General features: G+C 34.0%; 1 protein-coding gene across 1 annotated transcript in view; it reads left to right on the forward strand.

Moving 5' to 3' along the window:
• SPAG16 (sperm associated antigen 16) overlaps window positions 1–24,187 on the forward strand; it is a 156,110-nt gene that overhangs the window by 89,448 nt on the left and 42,475 nt on the right. The window contains exon 11 of the mRNA XM_039844706.1: window positions 9,904–10,031. Within this exon, the coding sequence (XP_039700640.1) occupies window positions 9,904–10,031 (128 nt within the window). The remainder of the gene's footprint in view (window positions 1–9,903; window positions 10,032–24,187) is intronic.

The following is a 24,187-nucleotide window of genomic DNA, read 5'->3' on the forward strand; positions in this document are numbered from 1 at the left end:
TATAATTCACCTAAAATATATATCCTTCTCCTTTCTTCTTTTGAACCATAATGCTCTCTTTTGTTGTCGGAACATGTCTTGTTCACTTTCTCCTTTGAGTCTTTGATCTAGCTTTTCTCTCTGCCTGGAAAGTTTTTCTAAATATTGTTAACTCCATTACTGCCTTCGAGTCTTTATTCAAATGTCGCCTAGCCTTACCCAGACCACTATATGTAAAATTTCCCAATTATTCCCCACAATACACTCTCCCCCTGCTCCATACACTCCAAGCCTCTCTTACTCTGCTCTTTTTCTTTCTTTGCAAAGCAATTTTTGTTTTCTGATATTTTATGTGACTTACTTATTTTTATGTTTTTTTTCTTAATGTCTCCCCAATATATTGTAAGACACATGTGGGACAGGTGTGTTTTTTTTGTTGTTGTTGTTTTTGTTTTGTTTTGTTTTTTTAGTTTGCTTGCTAGTGTGTTTCATTTCAGGCAGTTAGTATAGTACCTAATAAATTAGGCTTATCAATACATATTTGTTGAATGACCCAAGGGAAAACCCAACATTTGACTCAAAGTATTGTCTTTTAACGTTGGGATTACATTCATACTACATTCCCTTTATTGATTGGAACTTAGTGTCAACTGTTAATTTAAGCAAGGCAAACATGGATTTCTCAGCCGCTACAGTCATCACCTTCCCAATTGTCTTCCCAATACTGAGACTTATATGCATTGGAATTTAATCTTAATATTTTCATTTTTTTCTTAGAGTTAAGAGAAAAGTTAATTATATATTTTATTCATGTCTTTGCCAAAAGGGGCAAAATGGGACCAAGAAAGACCAAAAAAATTATATATTTACTAATAAAAGGGGGGCGAATTGATTTCTCTGTACCTGTGAAGTGAAGAATTTATCTATGTATTAAATGTATATCTTTCCTGAAACACAAAGATCTATTTCTCTCCTGTTCACTACTTGTCAACCCACTGGTCAGGTGTGCAAGAAAGGAGTACAGAAGCAGAAAACTTGTTGTTAGAATGTTATGTTCCTATGGGTGATTGCCTGTGTTCCCATGGGCAGTAGCCAGTATTCTCATGGGCGATGGCCAAACAGTAATTTTCAGCTTATATACAATTGATTATTTTTCATGCCACGCAAGCAAGCAGGGTTACACAGGCTAAAATTGGCAGTTAGCGTATGAGCTCATTGTTACAAGTTTCATGATTAACAGAATGTAGTTAGGGTTCCAGAAACTAGGCCTAAGGTATAGACTTCCTTTGTCCAGTTTTGGGTTTTAATTATCCTTTAACCTTTTCATATTTCAGCAGGCTGTCACAAATTATCTTCCTGTTGCCTCACTTTTGAACGTCTGACTCTGCTATATATAGTCACACCTACATCATTATTTAAAATGCAAAGAAGGACACTGAAATGTATATTAACAAAAAAGAAGATAAATATTGCAGAAAATCATTTTAATAGCAAGTACCTTAAGTAACTCAGAGTAGAAATTAGTTATTTTACTGTGGAAGCTCATAACATTGTAAGTTACCAAGCCACACACAGATCATCCTCGATGATATTCATAGCCAGTGAAACTTCAGATGGCTGAGATGAAATCACTTTGGGCATAAGCTTGCATTTATATCTGGATATGTGAAGCAAACAGATGCCAATCAGTTGGAGCCAAAATATTAGGCATGTCCCCTTAGCCACCAATGCAAATAACTTAATCTTGTGGTAGCAAAGTTTTATATTTTCTTTGAGGAATGGAAGCTGATAAAAGACCAGTAAGTAGAGAGATAAATAATTATTCATACTTTCTAGCAACAAAACTAATTAGATAATCTTTGACATTTTCTGAGTAATGCCATAACTCAAATGGGTGAAAGTATTAATTGCTGATTTAGTGTATCTGTTGAAAACAGGGCCACCAGTTACAAAAGTTTCTCTATTTTTGACTTTTGCATAAAGTGTTGTCTAGCTCTGTTTCAGTACCTCACACTGACATAAACAGTCTCTTGTTTTGTTATTATGGTGTAGTTTTCTAACGTTCATGTGCTTTCCGCTACCTGTCTCTTTATTTAATTCACCTTCCCTTTGAATGTTTTTGAGTTTGCAACACTTTTATGCGATCGTAATAATTTGAAAACAAAAGTTATGATTTATTGTATAGTATTATTTTACATGTAATATATAATCAATACTTTTTTAGATATTTGCATTATTGCATAACAAGCTTTATCAAAATGAAAAATTGGATGACTTAATTTTTTTATTAAATTACAATTATTAATTTAACAACATTAAACTCAGGATAAGATAGCTGAGCTAAGCGTTGCAATTTCAATTACAAAAATGCATGCTTATTCTTCATTTTGGAAGTCTGCCGAGTAGAGAATATATTAGGCAGTGAGTGCAACTAGACAAGTCATCAATTCAGCGATTTCTAGATGTTCAGATATATCTTCAGGAAAATTTAACTTTTGTAAAACTTATTCTTGGTCTCTGTGTCATAGAGATCACACAGTTGTTTAAGTGAAAATCATAGTGAGAGGTATAGTCTAAAAGTCATTGAAATGTCTGTATCTGTCAATTTTAGTTTAAGTTCTACTACATGAGGATAATTAGTAAAGGCTTAGAAATCATTCATTTTCAAATATAAATGCTGGTGGAAAATTACCTTACTTACAAACCTAAATAGATTATGTCCTTTACTGGCAAACATCCAATTCATTGACTTTTGTTATGTTTCAATTAATTGCTTACATTTCTGTGTCAAATAGAATTTTAAAAGATGCTATAATCACTTTCTTACAATAGTGAACTGACCTGTTTTAAAACTGGAGGAGAAACAGGTATAATTAATACCTTGCATAAAGTAATAACTAGATACTGTATGAGTGATCCCACAACCTCCTTGAATCCTGCTTGGATTTTGATTAGCATCTGTTTAGGCTCCTGAAGACTACAGAGCCACCAGAGAATGGCTTCCAGAGAAAGTGAAGGATAAGCAATCCAGCTGTGTTTGAAAATGCAAAGATGAATACAAAGTAAAATAAGTAGCATATAGAGTTAGTTACTATTAGTATTCTGACAAACTTTTTTCTAGTTGCACATTTATACATAAATATCTATATATCTATATAGATATAGATAGGTATAGATATAGAGATAGAGATAGAGATGTATCACACATATGTCCTTTATGTTATGTGGATACTTTTCTATGTTCATAAATATTCATTGTAAATATAATAATAGCTAAATAGGTCCCATCACCTGGATGCATGGTGTTCTATAACTCAATTACCAATCCATATTTTTTGGAATTTAGGTGTTTTAAGTACTTCACTATAATAAATAATGGTCCAGAGATATATTTACATATACATCCTAGCACATTGGTCTGAATATTTTCTTAGAATACATTTTTAAAAATAGACTTACTGATAGAAGGTATTTAGTCATTTTTTAAAATATGTTTGGTACATATGGCCAAATTTCTTTCTAGAATGTTTATATCAATTTACATCACCACTCACAGTATATAAGAGTACCTGTATCAATGTTCCTCATCAATTTTCTCATTTAAAAATATAGTTTATCAATTCACAGATGAATACTGTCTCATTTGTTATTTTAATTGTATTCATTAATTAGTGGTGAGACTGAATCTTTTTTCATGTTCACTGACTACTTTATAGATGACTTGTGTGTCCTTAGTCTCTGTATCTTTTTCTTCTAACGAGTTGTTTTTATGATTGATTTAAAAATCTCTGTATGTAATTATATTATTACTCTAACATACCAACATTTTTCTTGCAGTTTGTTGTTTTATAAGTTTAAAAAATATGTAATCAAATGTAATTTTTTTACTTCATGATTTCTTCCTTAATGTTATGATTAAAAAGGGCTTCCATAATTCAAGATCATATAAATCTTTATTTATATGTCCAGTCTGGTGCTTTTATGATTTTTTTTTTAACACAGAACTCTAATCCATCTGGAATTAATTTGGGAGCAGGATGACAGTAGTCTACCTTTTCTTCTCAAATAGTTAAACCAGTTTTCACAACTTTTATTGAATAATCCATATTGAATCTTCTGGAGACTTCAGTCATCGAAAATGTATACTTACGCCTCAAAGGAACCCAACACCCCGGGGACCTCACCAGAGACAAATGCATGCATTAAATATCATACTGAGAGAAAGTATACATCTAGTCATAATTTCCCGTGTTTTTAAATCCAGCAAATTTTCGATCTCTGTTCTATTAGTTTATGGCACAAATATGTAGTTTAGTCTCAAAATATACTTTAAAAATGTAATGAACTTCAGAAGTTTCCAAGTGAGTTTACTGATTTTACATTTTATTCTGTTAATCTTTCTGCTTTAGTCTGTTTTAATATGGGTCAAAGAATGACGCTGATAGCTTTAAGATGCATTAAAACTATTTTGCTCAATATAGTCATATAGAATAGAAACTAAAAATAATTAGATACTTTAGGAGTATTAGATCAGAAATGCTTAACTACATGTGAAAACAGCATTTTGCAAGTATAATCTTTCTCCTCAAAATCTAAGGCCACAATAATGCAAACAAACATAAAGGTCAAGAAATTGAACAAATACATAAGTAAGGAAAACTTTCCCTGACTCACTTTCATTTTCATACTTAGACTGTGAATGTCAATTAGCTCAATCAAATCTTGCTGATAATGTCAGCTGTCAGTCATTCCTAGGTAGTGATGCATGAAGTTTGTCAGCAGGCAATGGATTACTTGAGTGATGAATGAAATAATGAGGGCACAGGAGCCTGAACAAAATTTTTTCATTTCTGGTCATTTCCTCTTCACATGGAAATTTAAGACAAGGAGACAAAAACAACATTAAAATTTGTTTTAATGTGTTTATTTTATGTAGTGTCTATCTTAAAACATTCATCTGTTAACCTTGTATTTTACAAAACTTAATGTAAATGACCATGATTAATCAACATCATTTCCCAGCTGTGTTGGTCAGTATAAACAGTATTAGCCACTGCAAGTGGTAAGCCCCAAATCCCATGTGCTTTCACAACAAAGGTTTATTCTTAACCTGTGGGTAGTGTGACTCCTCTGTGTGCCTCTCTTTCATTTAGTGACTCAGGGATATGGGCAGCCATCTTGAGCTACACCATCCAGGACATGGTTCTTTAAAGTCATCACAGTAGAGGAAGAGAAATGGTGAACAATATTGGGAGGTTTAAAGGTTAGGACTGGAAGTTGCTTGCATTATTTCTACTCATATCCTGTTCCTAGAACCCAATCACTTTAACTCAATTTAACTGCAGTTAAATTGAGTCTGGGAAATGTAGAAGAACTCTTAACAGTGTCTGCTACACCTGCAAAACTTGTTTTATTTAGAATAGTCATTTAAATCTAGGTTTTTAACTATATCATATCTAGTTAAACCATAGTTTGAAAATACTAGCTGCAACTTGACAGCATTTAATATATGCAGGGCTAGTTTCCTTACATACATTACTTATTTGAAAACTTAAGTAAAAACAATAGCTACAAATTAGTAAAATATTCAAATGGTAAATAAGGTAGATGTAAAAAGTAATAGGTTCTCTTCCCTTCAGTCTGATCTACTATAGCCACTGATGACCACTGTTAAGATTTCTCTCTTAATAAAAATGCAATATGTATATGTGTGTTATATATATATATGTGTGTGTGTATATATATATAATATATATATATGATATATAATATGTATATGCATTTACCTGTATAGAATTCAGGATAGTAGTCAAAATATTTAACAACTATTATAGCATGGGCACTGACCAATCAGAGTATATGATAGATGTAATCAGAGTATGTGCTAGATATCTGGTGGGAGGAAGGTCATGGGAGTGCCATGAATTACCTTAATTAGGGCACAATAGTGAATAACTCAGGGGCCAAGGGTGGCACCCAAAGAAGAGACCAAGGTAGTAGGGGTAGGAGGAGCGTAGAGGATGTGCTCAGCTGTTTTCCAAGTAGTATGTACATCTTTTGGTATTTTAGCAACCAACCAGAGCACACTGGTGAACTAGAGTTATATCAGCCTTGCATATACCTCATTCTATTTAATGTAGTATACAAGAGTAGTAGTATAATTTAAAAAATCAATATACTGATGCACTATTAGATAGATTATAATATTTAATATAAAAAGCAGATTAAAAATTAATGATAATTTTATCTACTTTATTCTAATAGTTTTATTGCTTATTTCTTTACCTTAACATCTTCTGCATATTTCTACTCTAACTTTTTTCTCATTGATGTGGTTTTTCATTTATGTTGTTCCATCATGAGACTGTGAGTCTTTGGAATGGAAGGAGTGTATTCTCATTATATTTGTGGTCTTATACTACCATGACTGACACATAGTAGACATTTAAGTGTTCAGTAAATACTTGAGTGAATAATTGTGAACTTCAGGTGCTAAATTAGTCTGGGTAATTCTCATGGACATTAGTTCAGTGGAAAACAAAGAACGAGATAGAGAAGCAGACACAAATCAAACGGCATGGATATAGGGTCTGGGAGAAACCTGGGTACCTAAAAGACTCAGTGGGAAGGAGGCCAAATAAATAGCTGGCTTCCCAATCAGGATAGATACAGGAGATGCCTAACTGATATATCACTGAACTAGAGAGAAGGGTACCCATCAGGCCTTTCATTCTTTGAATATAAGAAGCAAGACTATATTTAATCCCAACTGGCCAGTGAAACAAGAACTTTTATTAATTTTCCTAGAATAGAGATAGCCATCAGTCAACTTGCTCTGAGACTGAAAATCTAACAAATTATATTATACTAAAGTCTGCTTCAATCAATACCCCTGGAGAATATTAAGTCTGATATTTGATTAAAATAGAATATTTTATAAATAGAGTATGAAGTAACTCATAATGAATTTATTACCTGGTTGAAATTAACACGTGCCACTAGTTGCATCAATAATAAAAATATGCATAGAAATAGCTAACATTTATTAAGGGTTTATTAGATGCCAAGCATATGATGAATGCTTTATAGAGATTATCTCACTTAATCCTCACATATGATTTTGGTTGTGATTTACAGATGGAAAAAATACAGCTTAGAAAGTTTGTTAAACAGCTTGACTAAATTCACATACTAGTATGCAGTGGAGCTGAATCACTAGGGAAAACCAGGATTTTCATTCCTGACTTCTGTTTCATATGAAAAGCTTTAAAAGAAATACCGACGTCAGAGCCTCACCCTCAGAAATGATTACTTAATTGGTCTAGGGTAAGACCCAGTGGTATTGGTATTTTTTAAAAGTTGCCTGGTGATTTCAATGTGTAGTCAGTTGAAAACCATTGATCTATCATAGCATATTATTGAGAGCTTAGCTTTGCCCTCCAATTCTAATGGTTATGTACCTTGAAAGAATTGCTTTAAGATTTATGTTACTTCTTCTGTTCTCTATGCATTTTCCTTATTTATGTATACCATATTTTACCTCACTGATCCAGCATGCCCATTTATTGGCTATTGTCTCCTGCAGTGTTTCAGTATATAGGCTGGGTGATATAAGGGGTCTTATGTTTTGCCTCTGCAATACATCTATATTTAGATAAGATTGCTGTTACTAGGCCTTTGCTGCTCTTGTAAATCACCTTTTAAATAGTTGTTCATTTATTATTATATTTTTCTATATTCTTCGAAGCTACACTAAATAGATTGTAGTTGATTAGGTTTTTATTAAACCTAGTTAATTAGGTTTTATTAATGCTTCGCTATATTAGTTTTATACTATGATTGGTGCTTATGGAAATTGTTGTAGATAATACATTTCTGGTTCTAGATATTTTCATATAATCAAAAATTATATAAGACTGGATTCTAATTCATGTTAATATGTTTTCCAACGTAATAATCTACTCTCCTTCCATTTCCAACCCAAGCTACATTATTAAAATGAAGTACCATCATAATAGAAAAATGGACAAAAGGCGTAAATATGAAGTTTAGAAAAAATGGAGTATAAAAAGAAATAAGAAATTCAAAAATAGTTTAACCTAATCAAGTAATTCAAGAAATGTAAATGAAATACAGTTTTATATATGAATCAGCCACAATTTGTCCATAGCATTCTTACCTTACAGTTATAATTGACATGTTTATTATTTTTATTGTCCATGGTCTAATCTTAGCTAGTATGCAAGCTCCACGAGGGAGAGAATTTTGTCTGTCTTGTTTAGTGATATTTTGTAAGAGCTGAAACCAGTGCCTATCATAAAATAGACACCCAATAATAAGCATTCGTCGAATAATACTGAACAAATTATTTAAAATATGAGTGTGTGTGTGTGGTGGGGTAAGTCTCATGCCTGCCTATGCACACTATTAAGAAAGATGTGGTGAATTGCACATAGTTCTATATGACTGGCCGGAGTAGAAATCCATATGACATTTCTGAAGAGCAACTTGTGAAGAAGTATCATGTTTTTTTGTTAAATATTTATTTTATTTGAATTATTATTTATTTACACTCCTAGAACTTTGCTTTAAGGATGTAATCAGTGAAGAGCAGACGTATAGACAGAAAACTGTTCATAGCTTTGGTAATCATAAGGGAAACAAAAATGAACATTCAATAAAATATGGCATTTACCATTCTTTCAAAGCAAAGTAAATAATGTGAAAATGCAGTGATACAATATTAAGTGAAAACTGGAGAGTGGATCTCAATAGAGCACAATCTCAATTTTGTATAATCAAGGAAAGATGCAGACAAATGATTAAGCTAAAGTAATTACATCTGGATGGTGAGAATAAGACTGCTTTTAATATTTTTCTTTGTGGTATTATGAAATGCATGAAATTTCTATATAAAAATATATTACTTTGGTAATCGAAAAAATACTTTATTTATGAAAACTGGCTTTATCATTTTTCAGCTCTGAGGATATATTAAAGAACCTATTTTAATGTGATCTCCATGAGGGCAAGACTTTTTATTTGCTTTGTTCATTGGTGGATTCCCCATGCCTAGAATAATGTTTGGATAAAGTGCCACTTGTAAATATTTTTTGAATAAATGAATGAGTGCACAAATGAATGCTATGCCTCCCTCTCTAAAGACTGTTTTAAAGCATTAAATGTAAGGGGACTAATTATTTCCTTTTTTTGTGGAGTTGAGCAATTAATCCATCCATCACTGAGTGTTAATTAAGTGTCTATTTATAGCACGTCTTCTTTCCACTGAGGAGAGACTCCTTTCTCATGGACCGAAAAATGATCTTTGATCTCTAGTTAGAGTTTGCTTGGTGAGGAAGGCATTGAGCAGCATAACACAAGTGGATTCTAATATATGTGAGTTAAAATGGTTATGACAGAAATATTTTACCTTCAGTGGTGCCTTTAAATTAGCCCTGTGTCCTCAGATTTAAAAGAAGAAAACCATAATCAATTAGCAAATATTTTCTTACCCAATGAAAAAGTTTTTAGTTTACCGTTATAGAGAACAAATGGAGTATAAGGATGATTGCACGTTTTGTTGACATTATTGTTGGAATGGAAACTTACCAAAAAAAGGATACTTGAATAATAGAAGGAAACACTATATTGTGCTTCACTGTAATTCAATAAGAGTGTTTTCAAATAGTTTTTATTAATAGCATGCAGTTTAGACTTATGCAAATAGACATATGCCTTATTTAAAATTTTATTTTTTTTTGCATATTTTCTGAAAAATAAAATAGGAAATGAAGGACTTAAGGTCAGTCCTGAGGGAATATAATAGTAATGTTTATGTTGTAATTAAATATTAAATAAGACAATATCAAGTGTACAGTGATTTGGCTATTTTATACACAGCTCTTGCTTTATTTTTTTCTCTAGGATTCAGAATTTCCCACAGATATGAAATCAAATCCAAACCTGTACTTATGTAAAGAAAATAATTGTCCAGCAAAACTTGACTACAAGCTGAACAGCATATTTAGACTTCATGAACTTCCAGTGAGCTGGTAGGATTCTTGATGTTTTATTAATGCCTTTGAGATTTTATTGTCATGTCTAAATTGAGGTGCTCTTGTAGCCATTCGTGGTCATAGTGGATTGCTCTTAGCCTGTTTGCAAATTGCTTATCATAGTAGTGAAAGAATCTGCTTCTAGCTGCTGCAAAAATCTTAAAAATAATTGGTTTAGGCCATTGGTGGCAGTACAGACTGAGTACTCTATTGTGCATATCTATTGTAGAGGTTGCTGTTCTGGCTTAAAATAAAGCACAAATAATTTTTGAGAGGTTCGTAGGATTTGTTTTAAAGATGGGATCTCAGAAATTATACATTTTATTTAGTTAGTTAAAATTTTGCCAACATATATATTTTTCTCATTAACAAATCATTAGTTTTGTTTTGAGGACCATAGTTTCATGAACCATAATCACATTGGCTTAAAGACAAAACACTGGTATTATTAGAAAGCATTATTTTATGAATCTTCATATTTATATTTATAGGAAATATTTTAAATTTTATAAAATTTATACCATTATTCAGAGTTTTTGAGAAAAATATTTCTGTGGAAACTCTGTAAAAGTACATTCTATTTTATAGTTCTGTGGTACGTTAAAATTTTGTTAAGTGGTCAGCTTTTGTAGATTATCATGGATATCATTTTGATTATGGCTTAGATAAGTAATGCTATTTTCTTGTATTTGTCCCAAGTTTATGTCATCAATCTTCAAGAAATGTAAGATTTATACAAAAAAAATGTATGGTAAACATGGTGTAATTGCTTCTGTTATACTTAATGAAGATAAAAGTGTCAGAATAGAATGTTATCCAACTGTAATAAGTTACATGTATTTACCTATAGTAATTTTTTTTTCTTTTTTGCATTTGCAGTTTCCTCAGCTCTTGATGACTATATGTGTAATCTGCTTTCTAAACCTGATTTGATTATTTCCATGTAGCAAGAATGTTGTCTGTGGTACCGTACTTAGTTAAGAGCACAGCAGATATTTATCTGTGACCAAAACCAGTAGGTTAATGAATTGAAAAGTTCTATTAGTAAAGGGGATGATGAAAATGGATATATTCATACTTTAAGTATTCTATTGCTACTTAAAACAGTGCATTTGCATTCACATGCCAGTCTTTTGATATAAGGCCATAGTTTTTTCTTTAAGTGACTGTTGATTAGAATTCTGCACCATGCTTCTTGCATAAACCATACCAGTAATGGCTCATCTACAATTTCAATTTTGTGGGTTCTGTAATCTGAAACAAGAACTTCAGACACTCAGAAGACGATCTTCCATATCTCTCCATAGCATTAATTTAATTTTTATGAACAGTGATTTTTCTTGTCACACTCATATTTCATCATTTTGACTAATCTTTAATTATATTACAGTAGCAAATACAACTGGCCTATAAAAGATTTAGGAACCATTTCCTTTGACTCTTTGTAATCCTGGACCTTGGCTGGAGGGAGTAGCTTGTGCTGGTCTGAGAGCTCTGAGCAGTTGGGAGGCAGTGAGCACAGCTAGTACAGTTTACAGAGAAAATGGGAAAGGTTAGTCAATCTAACAGTTAAGTGTAAGTTAAGGGAAAAGCTTCTATTAAATGGAAATGAGAAGAGAAACAAGGAAACATGTAACTCTCAGTCAAAGGCAAAATCTGGATTTTAGCTTAATTTATCTCCAGCCTTTGGAAAGACAGCCGCCCTGATAACTACTGCTGCAACCCAGGGAATAATTTCTCTGTCATAATCTCACTACCATTAGAAGAGAAGGCTCTAGTATTGTGAGATAGGCAGTTAAAAAAAATGAATCACTAATAGAAAGAATAAATACTAATCTTTTAGAGTAACATACCTCAAAGGAAGATTAAGTTGTGATTTGGGACAACTCATTTACTTGGGTCTTTTTTCTTGTCTTCTTTATTTCCAGTTGGTCTCAGTTTCTGCTTCCTTATACTGCTGTTTTTTTCTGTGTCATGTATCTATTTCTCTCTAAACTATTTCATTCTGCTTTCTCTATACTCTCATTCTATACTACCAACGCTTAACTAGACATTATGTAAAATTTAATTGTAAATTTTTAGTGTCTCAAATAATTTCATATTCTCTATTAATTTTTTAAATTAATTAATTTATTTTTATGGTGACATTAGTTAATGAAATCCAGTAAATTTCAGCTGTAAACTTTAACAGTAAGGCATATATATATTTCCATTGCGTATTCACCTCCAATAGTTAGATTTCTTTCTGTCACCACATATTTGACCCCTTAAATGAACAGGACAAACAGAGACCTATTCTTAATTTTAAAACCAAATCACTCACTCCTCCCCCCCCACATACACACAAAGACATTTCATACTTTATAGTTTTTGTTTTGTAATGACTGTGAATTTATTTATTTATTTTTGTTTGTTAATTACCATCCGCGGAAATAAAGTTCTCTTATAGTATATAGATACGTTTCTTAACTTCATCAATATAACAATATTAATGGTATTGGTAATGAAAGATATCAGTAATAACAATAGCCCATGTCTATAAATGCCAGGATTTGGCTGCTTTACACATATTATCTCTGACCTTTGTATTTCTGTAAGGCAGTTCTTATTGTCCCCATTTCTCTCTCTCTCTCTCTGCTCCCACCCAATCTGCCACTTCTTTCCTCTCTTTCTTTCTCTCACACACACATACACACACTTACTCACTTACACACATAAATGAGAAGTCTTGAGAATTACAGAGAGAGAATTTGTATCAGGTTCAGTTAACTCAAAAGCAAACTGTAAAACAGTTAATAAGCCACACATTATTTTAAAGCAAAATACCAAGGAAATAGTCTCTGTTTTTACAATTGGGCATATCCTTTGTCAGTAATGTGCAATTATATGACCTATGAGTTTAGCCAAATTACTTTTTTTCCCCTGACAAGCATGGCCTAGGAAAATTGCTTTAAATTTAACTATTATATAACTGATTAAGTGCAGAAATTATAAATTACATGTTTTCTCTGGAAAAACAGATTTATTAAAACATATTTTTACTGTGTTTTCTAATAAGATTATAACATAATACATGAATATTAAATTTCAGATCATTAAAAAATTCTTAATATCTTACTAATTTGCATTTTCATAGAATGTAATGTTACAGGTCAAAGAATCAGAAAGGTTTTAAATCAGGTTAGTTAAGAGAGGTTTAACTTCTGATTTAGGTAGATGTCATTCTTCTACTTATTCATCAGTTTGTATTCTGCAATAACTCTCATTAATCTAAAAAATAAATTCTTTCTTGACCAGACAACCCCCCACCAAAACTATGCTATTTCCTCAGAACCTGCCCCACTCACTTTCACTAAAAAAATTGGCAGAAGTGCTGCCCGAACTGACAGCCACCACCTGCTCTTCCCCTTCTCCCCTCCAGTGGAGTTCCCTTCCTCTGTTCCGAAACTGTTCTTGTCAGTCATTTGCCACTTCTGTGCCCACCACCCATGGTCACTTACCTGTTCTCATTTTCTTCACTTATCAGCTTCAGTCAGTACAACCAAGCACCCCTCTTTTCCTTTCCCAACTCCCATCATTTGTATGGCCCTGGTCTTAACTGCTGATTCCTGGGCTGTCCTGCTCAGTGTCTTCAGAGGTCTGCACCTCTTCTGGCATACTTTTGCTTGGAGATGTCCCATGGGCTCAGCCTCACAGCTTCATCTTCTCACACTCTACATTTTCTCAAGTAGCCTCTTCCATTCTCGGGCTTTAAATACTCTTCATATGTCGATAATTCTCATGGTGGCATTCATGTCACTGACATCTCCCCTGATGTCTTAAATACCTAACGGGCTTCTCCAAACCACCATGTCAGAAAAAAAACTCTGTTCTCCCAGAAAACCAGGTCTTCTAATCTTTTCTATTTTTGCAAAAGGAAAATGTGAACTTATGTGAATTTATTCAACTTAAAACACCAGGCGTCATTTTGATCCCTTATTCTTTTATCCCACAATTCCCACCATTAAATCTACCAATAAGTCTGATAGCTCTGCCTCCAGAATATGTTAACACTTTTCCACTTCCCTCAATGTTACTACGGCCATCTCTCAATCTATTACAAAAGCCTACTAATTCACTCACTTTATCCCTCAATAATTCACTCACTTCACAGTAGTCAAAGGGATCTTTTTGAAAATATAAATTGGATTATAACATTTCCTGCTTTGAATACAATAATGTCTTCCCCTTGTTTTAAAATAAAATCCAAACTTTTTACTGCAGCCTCCCAGGCTCTGCAAGTCGAGACTGCTGCCTATCTGTCTTGGCACTGGACACATGCTCTTCTCTCCTCCGTTGCTCTGTACCCTCAGCTACCCTTGTCTTCTTTCTTTTCAGCAAACATGACACGCTTATTCCTGCCCAGGTCTTTATACTAGCTCTTCCCTCCTCTGTGTTGTTACTTCTCCAATTTTTGCATGCCTGGCTTATTCTTATCTCTAATATCTCAGCTCAAATGTCACCTCCTTAGAGAAGCAGTTGCTATAAAATGTAACCAGTATTTTACTCCCCATTCTTTAAGTCACTTTCAGTCCCATCATGCTCCTTTATTTCTGCCATGATTCTCAGTAGGCATACAGCATACATTTTAAAGTATTTCATAAGAATAAAAAAGATAAAATGAAATGTTAGTATTTTCCCAGTTTATATGTGGCAGAGACTGTCTAGATGCTAACCCATCTGGTTTCCTCTTCCCTGGGCCCATCAGAAGATTGTATCTCCCAGCCTTCTGAATTGACTTAAGGTGAGTGACTAATTCTGACCCTTTCCAGGACTAACTCCTAAGACTTCCATTGGGATTTTTTGCTCTCTTTGTCTTCATCCTCATACCTGGAATCAAAGGCCTTGGAAAGGGATGAGCCACATGTTAAAGGAGCATAGATCCCAGTGTCATGTGTTGGCTTGGAGAGTTCTCCAACCTTCATCAAGCTTTGCCCAAGGTACTGTTTTAATTGCCCTGACTAATGCACTATATTTTTGTGAAAATAAATGTTAGGCTATAGAAGATGAATTATTTTTTTAAAAGAAAGACTGAAGTTACTTTCCTTTCAGTCATTCATTCAACAAAATATCATTGAGTATTTATCAGGCACTATTCTGGGCAATAAACTAAATACACAGTAATCTTTTCCCAAGGAGCTTATATTTGTTATAGAGAACGGGTAATAAACCAATGATGAACACATATGTGCTCTAGTATGTTTGATGATTGTAAGTTCTGTAGGGAAACATAAAGCAGGTTTAAAGAGAGTGGCCAGGGCTGTTTTGAGGTGACATGTAATGCAAACCTTCTGAAGAAGGTAAGAAAGTGAGACATGCAGATAACTAAGGAAGAGAGTCAGAGGGAACAGCAAATCCAAAGCCCTTGAAGTGGGAACATGCCCAGACTTTTTCCACAAGTAGTCCAGAATCAACACCATAAGTGAACTTGGAGAAGGGAGGAAAACTGAAGTTAGGCACTTTTGGACCAGAACGGGTAGGATTTAGGGCCTTATAGATTATAGTACAGAGGACTTTGAATTTTATTCTCAGAATTTTGGTAACTTATTAGATTTTGAGAAGAACGATGCGATTTGATTTATATAACAACAAGATTGTCTTGACTGCTGTGTGGAAATTAGACTGTACTAGGGGTTAAAGGTAAAAGCTAGCAGAACAGTTATTAATTATTTCAATAATCTAAGGAGTTATAAAGATTTTGGGGGCTAGGATGACAGTGGTATAGAGGCTATGTGGTCAGATTTTTACTTTTTGATGAGGGAGACAAGATTTTCTGATAAGCTGGATGTATATGTATTATGGGGAGAGTGAGAGAGAAAGAGAGGGAGAAAGAGAGAGAGAGAGAGAGAGAGAAAGAGAGAAATAGGAGTTAAGGATAATTCCAGGGTTTTTCATCAGAACAAATGAGAATAGATCATTCATTAATTTTTATGGAAAAGACTAAAGGAGGGGCATGTTTGGCACTCGGGGTTGGGTGCATTAAGTATGGGAAGCCTGGTGGACTTGGATCTGGGTGGGACCACTTACACTGTGCTGTGAACACATTTCACAAGTGTGTGTGCCACCAGGCAAGTACTTAGGTTCTTGTCTGTACTATCCCATGCACTTCCATAGAAGCAGACACCAGAAACAAAGAAAAAATGACTGAGTAGCTTTTAATGAAAAAAAAAAAAAAGGACATTATTGAAGTATAATTTTTTACCATTAGGTTAATGGAAAGCATATTGTTTTGGCTATAAATTCTATATGTTTTCAAGAAAGCACTGATTATATTTTAAAATGTGAGTTTTCAAATTAAATATTAAATTCTTTTTCTAAATTCAAAAAATTTAACTAGAAATTTAACTGGTATTTTATAATGCATATTGATAATAAATTTAAATTGTGTTGTAATTTTTGTGTTGTTTCTATTTCTCAAACAAGCAACATATTAGAACAAAGTGTATATTTAAATTTTGAATTATCAAAATTAAATTTTGAATTATCAAAGGTAAAGAACTTAGAACTTCTTTTAATTTAATTTATTTTTTTAAATTAGTTTCAAGTATACAGTATATTGGTTAGACATCTATATAGTTAGTAAAATGATCCCCCAATTGCTCCCTCCCTCCCCTGACCCTCGACCTAGCCATTGTATTAATGCTAACTGCATTCCTTATGCAGTGCTTCCCATCCCTGTGACCATCCATCAGCTACTAATTTGTACTTCTTTAACCCTTCACTCATTCTCTCAGCCCTCCAAACCCCCCTCCCCTCCATCCATTACCAAATTGTCCACTCTGTTCGTGAGTCTGTTTTTGATTAGTTTGTTCTTTTTATTCCTTAAGTTCCGCATATAAGTGAAATCATGTAGGGTTTATCTTTCTCTGTCTGATTTAAATACCTTCTAGGTTCATCACAGCAATATCTTTTTCCATTCCCTTCCTTTTCATATGTAGAGGTCTTGTTTTCTTATCCTTTTAGCCACTCCATCCCTTGGTTGGAGCACTCAATTATTTTCCATTTAAAGTACTTATTGATAGGAATGTAGTTGTTACCATTCTTTATTCCTGTTTTTGATACATGTTTTTTCTTCTTAAAAAAGTCCCTCCAACATTTCTTGTGATTCTGGCTTGGTGGTGATAAATTCCTTTAGTTTATTTTTGTCTGTCCTTCAGCTCTAAATGATAGCTTTGCTGGATAAATTATTCTTGGTTGTATATCCTGTGTGTTCATTCTTTCAAATATTTTTTTGCCAAGCCCTTCTGTCCTGCATAGTTGGGTTTTTTTTGAGAAATCAACTGCCAGTCTTATGGGCGTTTCCTTATATGTAATTATTTGTTTTTCTTTTACTGCTTTTAAATTTTTTTCTTTGTATTTAACCTTTGCCATTTTAATGATGATGTGTATTGGTATGTGCCTCTTTGGATCCCTGATTTTTGGAATCCTCTGAGCTTCCCGGGGTCTTATGTCCATTTCTTTCACCAGGTTAGGGAAGTTTTCCATCATTATTTTTTCAAACAGCTGTTCAGCATCTTGATTTTATTCACTTATGCCAATCAGACGAATATTTGGAGCCTTAATAGTGTCTTATATCTTCCTTAAATCATCTTTATAGTCTTAGCCTCTTTTTTCTTGCCATTCTGATTAAGTGTCCTGATTGGCTTTCCTGTCCTCTAGATAGGGCATTTGATCCTCTTTTTTATTCACTTTGTTTATTCCATTAAATATACTTCTCATCTCAGATAATGTGTTCTCCATTTCAGACTGGTTCCCTCTTACAATCTCCATCTCCATTTTTATCTCTTTGTTGGAGTTCTCTACATTTCCCAAAAGTTCATTGAGCATCGTTATAACTAGTGTTTTGAACTCTGCATCTGTTAGATTACTTGACTCCATTATATCTGGATCTCTGTTCTGTTCTGTCATATGTTTTCTGCTTCTTTGTCTTCCCATTTTGGCTGCCTTTCTGTGTCTGTTTCTATGTCCTAAGCAAAGCTCCTAAGTCTCCCGGTCTTATTAGTGTGGATTTGTGAAGTGCAGGTGTCTGGTGGAAACAGTCCTGAGAGGGGTTCAGCTGCAGGCCAAATTTAGCCCAAGCCTCTACCCCTCTGGGGCCACCTGTCAAGATTCAGCAAGCAATCTACAGATGCAGTGCTTATAGTTGCCTCAAAAGGCCACACTAGAAACCAAGGCCAGCTGCCTCCAGTGTGAGTCCAGGTGCTGCTCAGCAAGTTGCATCTGACTTGCTGAGGATACACCTGGATGTGGTTTGGGTGGGGCCCAAGTTGGGGGAGGCGCGTTTTCAGGGAATCCTCTGGGAAGAACAACCTCTGTTATCCAGTTTGATGACGTCACAGCTGTGGCAGTGCCGTGTCCATGCACTGGGAGTGGGGAGGGCTCCACAGAGAACAACGGATACCACCGGCCCTTCTGTACAGAGCATGTCTCACCTCGACTCTCACTCTGACAATATCTCCCTGTAAGTCCCTGGTACCCACTGCGTGCAGTCAAACAGTCACTGGTGCTCAGACCGTTCAGGTCTGTCATTGCAAAAATCCACTCACAGACACGGTTCCTTTAAGAGGCATCTGCTGCTGCTGCTGCGTCCCTGCCACAGCCTCCGTCTCACTCAGCCCCTAGGGACCGCGCGGCCCCGTGTCCTCACCCTGTCCTACCTTCTGCCTTTGCAGGGTGCTTTCTTGGATTTCTCCCTAGTTGTATGGCTTGTTTATCCAGATCTCAGGTGATTTTTCTTTGCTGCTGTTCCTTGTTTCCGTCACAACTTTGATTTGGTCGCTAGAGGGATGAATAGAGCCTCTATCATCTATGCCATTTTTTTTTCCATAGCCAGAACTTAGAACTTCTTGAAGCTTAGGATAATAATAGCACACAGATAAAAATATTTGTAATCATTACTTATAAGTAGTGTACAGAATAATTTAAAACATTTTATATAATATAAAGATTATGTTAGTTTTGTTTGGAAATTTACTATCTGGTGGTTTTGTAGTTTACTAACAAAGTACTAAGGTAATCAGTTAGCTTCCATTAAATAATGATAACATTTATGGCATTATCTTTTAAGAAGGAAGAGTACATGAATTTACAATAAATGTAAACACACATTTTAATGACCTATTTATTTTTTGGGGTGTGTTCCATAAATAAATATATCCTCTAATTAGGAGAGTAGATCTTCAATTTATTTCAAATTGTCTTTAGTGCCCTTGCGTGTATCTGTCTCCAGCTTTAAATTGTTTGTTTTGACATTTTGGGTTTGTTGAGCAGCTGTCATCTTCTAGAAGGTGTTGTTCTGATTTGTTTTTTTGGGTTAACTTAGAGCTAAAATTATGTAAAGGCCTTTTCTTTGGTAACAGATGATGCATAAAGCATTTTTAATTCCAGTATTTCATAGACTCAGAAAGAGACCTATAGTCGCCCTTCTGGGGCTATGATGCTTTTTCATTCTGTTTTAATTATCTAGATCCATAGTAACAACCACAGTGACCTACAAGAAGGCATTGTTGGACATATTATAATTATAGACAGCAATTACGTGTAGTGCCAACAATGCATAAAAATCCTACCTATTAACTAAGGTTGGTAAAAATGAAACTATGCTTGACTCCCTTAGGACATAGTTTTAATTTTGGAAAAAAAATAAAGTCTTTCAGTTATAGCATCAAACTTTTACTGGAGTGTATTATTATGATAAGGCAAGTCAAAAATCCATGGAATGACAATGTAGTGATAATATTCCGGTAAGTATAGAAACCATCTCTCACTCCACCTTGTTGCTGAGCTACCCACTGGTATTTCCTATTACCTACTGTGTAATAGGAAGGGAAATGGAAGTTAAAAGCACAAGTTATCTTTGTAATGCAAAATGTCAGTGAGGAAAGTTCAGGACAGGTACCAATACACCTCTTTTTCTCTTTAACAATTCACTTAGTATTCCAAACTACATTATCTTCAAACATATACTCATAACTCAGTTTAAATATTAGAGGTGGAAAGACTTGATGAAGTGCTAATAATCAGTGGTTCTAGCAATTTCTGCTATTACTTGGTGGGGTGTCTCAAGGAAACTTGCCAAGATCTTGTCTTTAATCTCCAGGCAAGTTGATTCATGCGGAATAGTATCTTAAAATTTGTTTTTTTCTTGTTGTTCACAATTATATGGTGAATGGGTTGTAAACATCAGTGCTTGTGCCAATAGGTTTAGATCTTAAACCAATTTTGGCAGTTTTTTATACGGCTCTGACTAGGATGACATTGTCATGTTCATTTTATATTTTTTCATATCTGTAGTGCTTTATAATCTAAGAGTAAGTGATGAAATTTTTATTGGACTTAAACACCTAACATATATAACAATATTTAAGCTCTAAATTCAATTTTAAAACTGATGTCCCAAAGCAATAGCTATTAACTCAGAGTACCTCATAAAATAGGACATTTTAACTTGCTTATCTTGTGAGCACCTCAAACTTAGCAGCTCTCTCTCAAAACCAATTTTCTCTTTTTATCACCCCCTTTCCCTTCCATCCTCACTTTCTCAGTTTTGTTGGTGTCATTATCATCTCTATAGTCACCTAAGATAATCGTGAATCGTAAATCCTCTTTACTACTTAGCATCACATTCAGCCAATCACTCTGTGTGTTCTATATTCAAAATGAGTTGTGGAGCCATTCATTTTTGACAAAATCCATCATCTGTCATTTAGGCACCCCCAACAACTTTCTAATAGTCTCTCTGCCTTCAGTCATTCCTCGAACTCGAGTTTATCCTCTCAACTGCCATTATAGTAATCTATCTAAAATGATCTACCTTATTTTTCTTTAGAAGTCTTTAATCATAATTTAAGGCATAGATCATGTCTCTTTATAAATAGCCCCTGCATATAGGAGGTGCCTAGTATGTGTTGAAAGAATGAATACATGGATCGAGTGGAAATATTGTATGTGGTCTTAACACTATACCCAACTTTTAAAAATATATTATTCGCTTATAATCTAGGTATCACCCAGTATCACCCTGTCCTTTAAATTTAATTTGGCTTGAATGTCCAATGATTTCTGTGAATGCATGTGATCTAATTTTCCTGCTCACAGCCATAGCCATAAATAGCATACTCTGTGCAAATAGGTAGCTATAAACACTACTTTCATAGTAATTAGAGTTGCTGCAGTCATGCGCTCAAGGCTCAGTTCTCACATTTGGCAGGGAATATAAAAAAGGCCCCTTTAGTACAGCCTGCCTTTTTTTTTGCCAGACTTTCTAGGTTTCTGACTCTTGCTTTGTTTGTATCTTCAAGTCAGTCCCCCATTCTCATAAGTACTTTCTTCTTCTAGATCCCAAACATTTGATTTTTAAAAGTGTTTCTAAGATGGTCACTGGTTTCCTGATTCTTCTGCTTTCCTTCACTCATTTTGCCTTCTTGAATTGTTTCTGAAATCTGACAGCTGAGTAACTTTGAACCCTAACCTTTGTGACCTGGAACCTGGGCTGACATTCTGTCACCTCCTAGGTCTATCCCTTACCTGTCGAATCTGATTTTCTTGGCAACTATATTCCAGACCGTTCTCCCTTTGAGGAGTGAGTATAGACCTGACAAACATAAAGAATGCTTTTATGAATAAAGTCAACAACAAGTATAACTTTAGTGTATATTGCCTATTCTTGAATGAATCCATGAACTTAGGACTTTTCAATTTATAAAGAATATGTGAGAAGGAAAATTAGGCATTCTAGGTACCTTTGACAGGTGAATGTCAAAGATATGGGGCAGGGGTTGGTAAAATAAGTAAAAATCTCCTCCTTTTCCAGTTACATCACCACTGAGGAGGAAGGGCATTGATTTTGTCAAGGCCAAGGACATGATTAGGTCACATTGCTAAAACTCGGAACTAAATGTAAGAGGAGAATAAATGGTCTAGAATTGGGACAAACACACTCCTTTCTCCTTGATTTTCTTAATTTATTCAATAATTGTATATTAAATTCCTACCATGTGTCAGACTCTGTTCTTTTTGGGGGAGCATTGATCGATAACTTTTACTTTTATTAATATTTTAGGTAATATTTTTAGCTACCCAATTGGGATAACATTGGTTAATACAATTATATAGGTTTTAAGTGTCCAATTCTATAATACAGTTCTTTATACTGTATTGTGTGTTTACTACCCAAAGTCAAATCTCCTGTCACCATATATTTGACACGCTTTACACTTTTCTATACCCTGCCTTTCCCTGTGGTAACCGCTAAACTGTTGTCTTTGTCAGACTCTGTTCTATACATTGGGAATAAAATTGAGAGAGACAGAGAGAGAGAGACAGAGAGAGAGAGAGAGAGAGAGAGAGAGATTTTCATGTTTTTGATTATCACTGCAATAGTTAAGACCCGGAGACCCAATTGTAGACTGTGGAACTAAAAGAAATGCATGGCAGAGGATGGGGTTGCAAAGAACAGGGCAAAAGGAGTCCATCAGTCAAATCTGAGAATAGAGATTAAGTAATTTATGTTTACTCAGAATGTTCTTCCTGAATATTTTCTTCAGAAGAAAGTAATGGATACCCAAGTAAGGATGTGAGCCTGCTAGTTCCAAATAGCTCCAGGTCTTAATCACATCAAGTGAGGTCTGGGAAGGAAGAAGTATGTTTAAACTGTGTCAAAAGTAATGAGAATACGGTTTATAATATACAATGTAGGCCTTTCCTACACAAATACATGAGTAATTCTGGAGGATGGGGAAAGATCTGTTTTGTAAGAAAAAGGTAACCATAAATTTCTCATCTCAATATGAAGTTCTCAATTAAACTTTTCAAATTTGTTCTGTGACAATTCTTGCAGCTGCCATTGCCATTGCTTTATAAGTTTCATTCTATTCTGTTAAACCAAACTACTATCAAAGATTTCTCAAGGGACCTAAAAAATTGGTGATAAGCTAGGCATCACTTACCTTATTTTGTTAATTTTCAATATTTCTTAATCTGATACTATTAACTGCATAAGAAATTGTGATCTAGGAATAGAAATAATTTACCTGCATTTGCTTTACATTTATGCTTAAGGAAACCCAAACAAACAACATATCACTTGGTTAAAAAATTGCATCTATTTCTAAAATTATTTATGGTTTCTTCCTAATGTTTTTTAATGTAAGACATTGTCAGGAATGGCCATAATAATGCCAGCAGTTCTCTTCAAAGGAAGCCAAATGTATGTGTTGAAAACCTGCCCTGTGTTTAAACAGAAAGAATGATTGAGAAATGACTCCATCACAGTTTCTTGCCGGTAATTTTGAGATCTTATTTCCTTTTGGAAAAGTGTACTGCAGTACATTTAAATCTAGTTGTCTACTACATGACATCGAATATATATTTTATTTTGTACTTGGTAGAGAATATACATTTATTTGTAATGATTTTGTAGATGTCAAAAAATAGATATTGCACTGTTTATACTGAATCTTAGTTATTTTAGGAAACTAATTCTATTAATATTAATTTTTCCTGCAAGTTATCTTGAGATTTAGCTATATTTTTTGAAGAAACCAAGAGAGAAATTATGAATATTGTTAATTCATAGACTTAGTCCAAATGAAATGAGATATTAAGCTATTCACTAAAGTGATTTAAGAATTAGGTGAATTTATTTTTGTTTAGCTGGATATTTCCAAAGTGACTTTTTATTTAATTAATGGCTTTTACCTTGGTGTAGTACATAGTAAATAAAATCTTTTTTTTTTCCTTTTGCATTTCAAAAGTTTCACCTTTTATACAAGGAGCCACACTTAAGAATTTATTTTTTATTGATTTACCTTACCACAAGGTCATTTAGCTCCAAGTGTAAACTTTGAAATAATAGGTAAAGTAAAATAATGGGTTATGAACTAGTCTCTCTTTACTGTAGAGATCAGATAACATTTGTCCTTAAATATTGGATGATTCCAATATAGCACTAATCACAATGAAGATTTATTGAGAAGTTGAGGCAATCACCGTGTTAAAGGCTTCTCAAACATTGTCTCTTTTAATCCTCATTAAAATTCATCAATATGGTACTGTTTTTAACCGATTTTACATAGGAGTAATCTGAGATTTTGGAATGTTTGGTACTTCACTCA

The sequence above is a fragment of the Pteropus medius genome, unplaced genomic scaffold (assembly GCF_902729225.1).
Source record: "Pteropus medius unplaced genomic scaffold, Ma_sr-lr_union100, whole genome shotgun sequence".
NCBI classification, from domain to species: Eukaryota; Metazoa; Chordata; class Mammalia; order Chiroptera; family Pteropodidae; genus Pteropus; species Pteropus medius.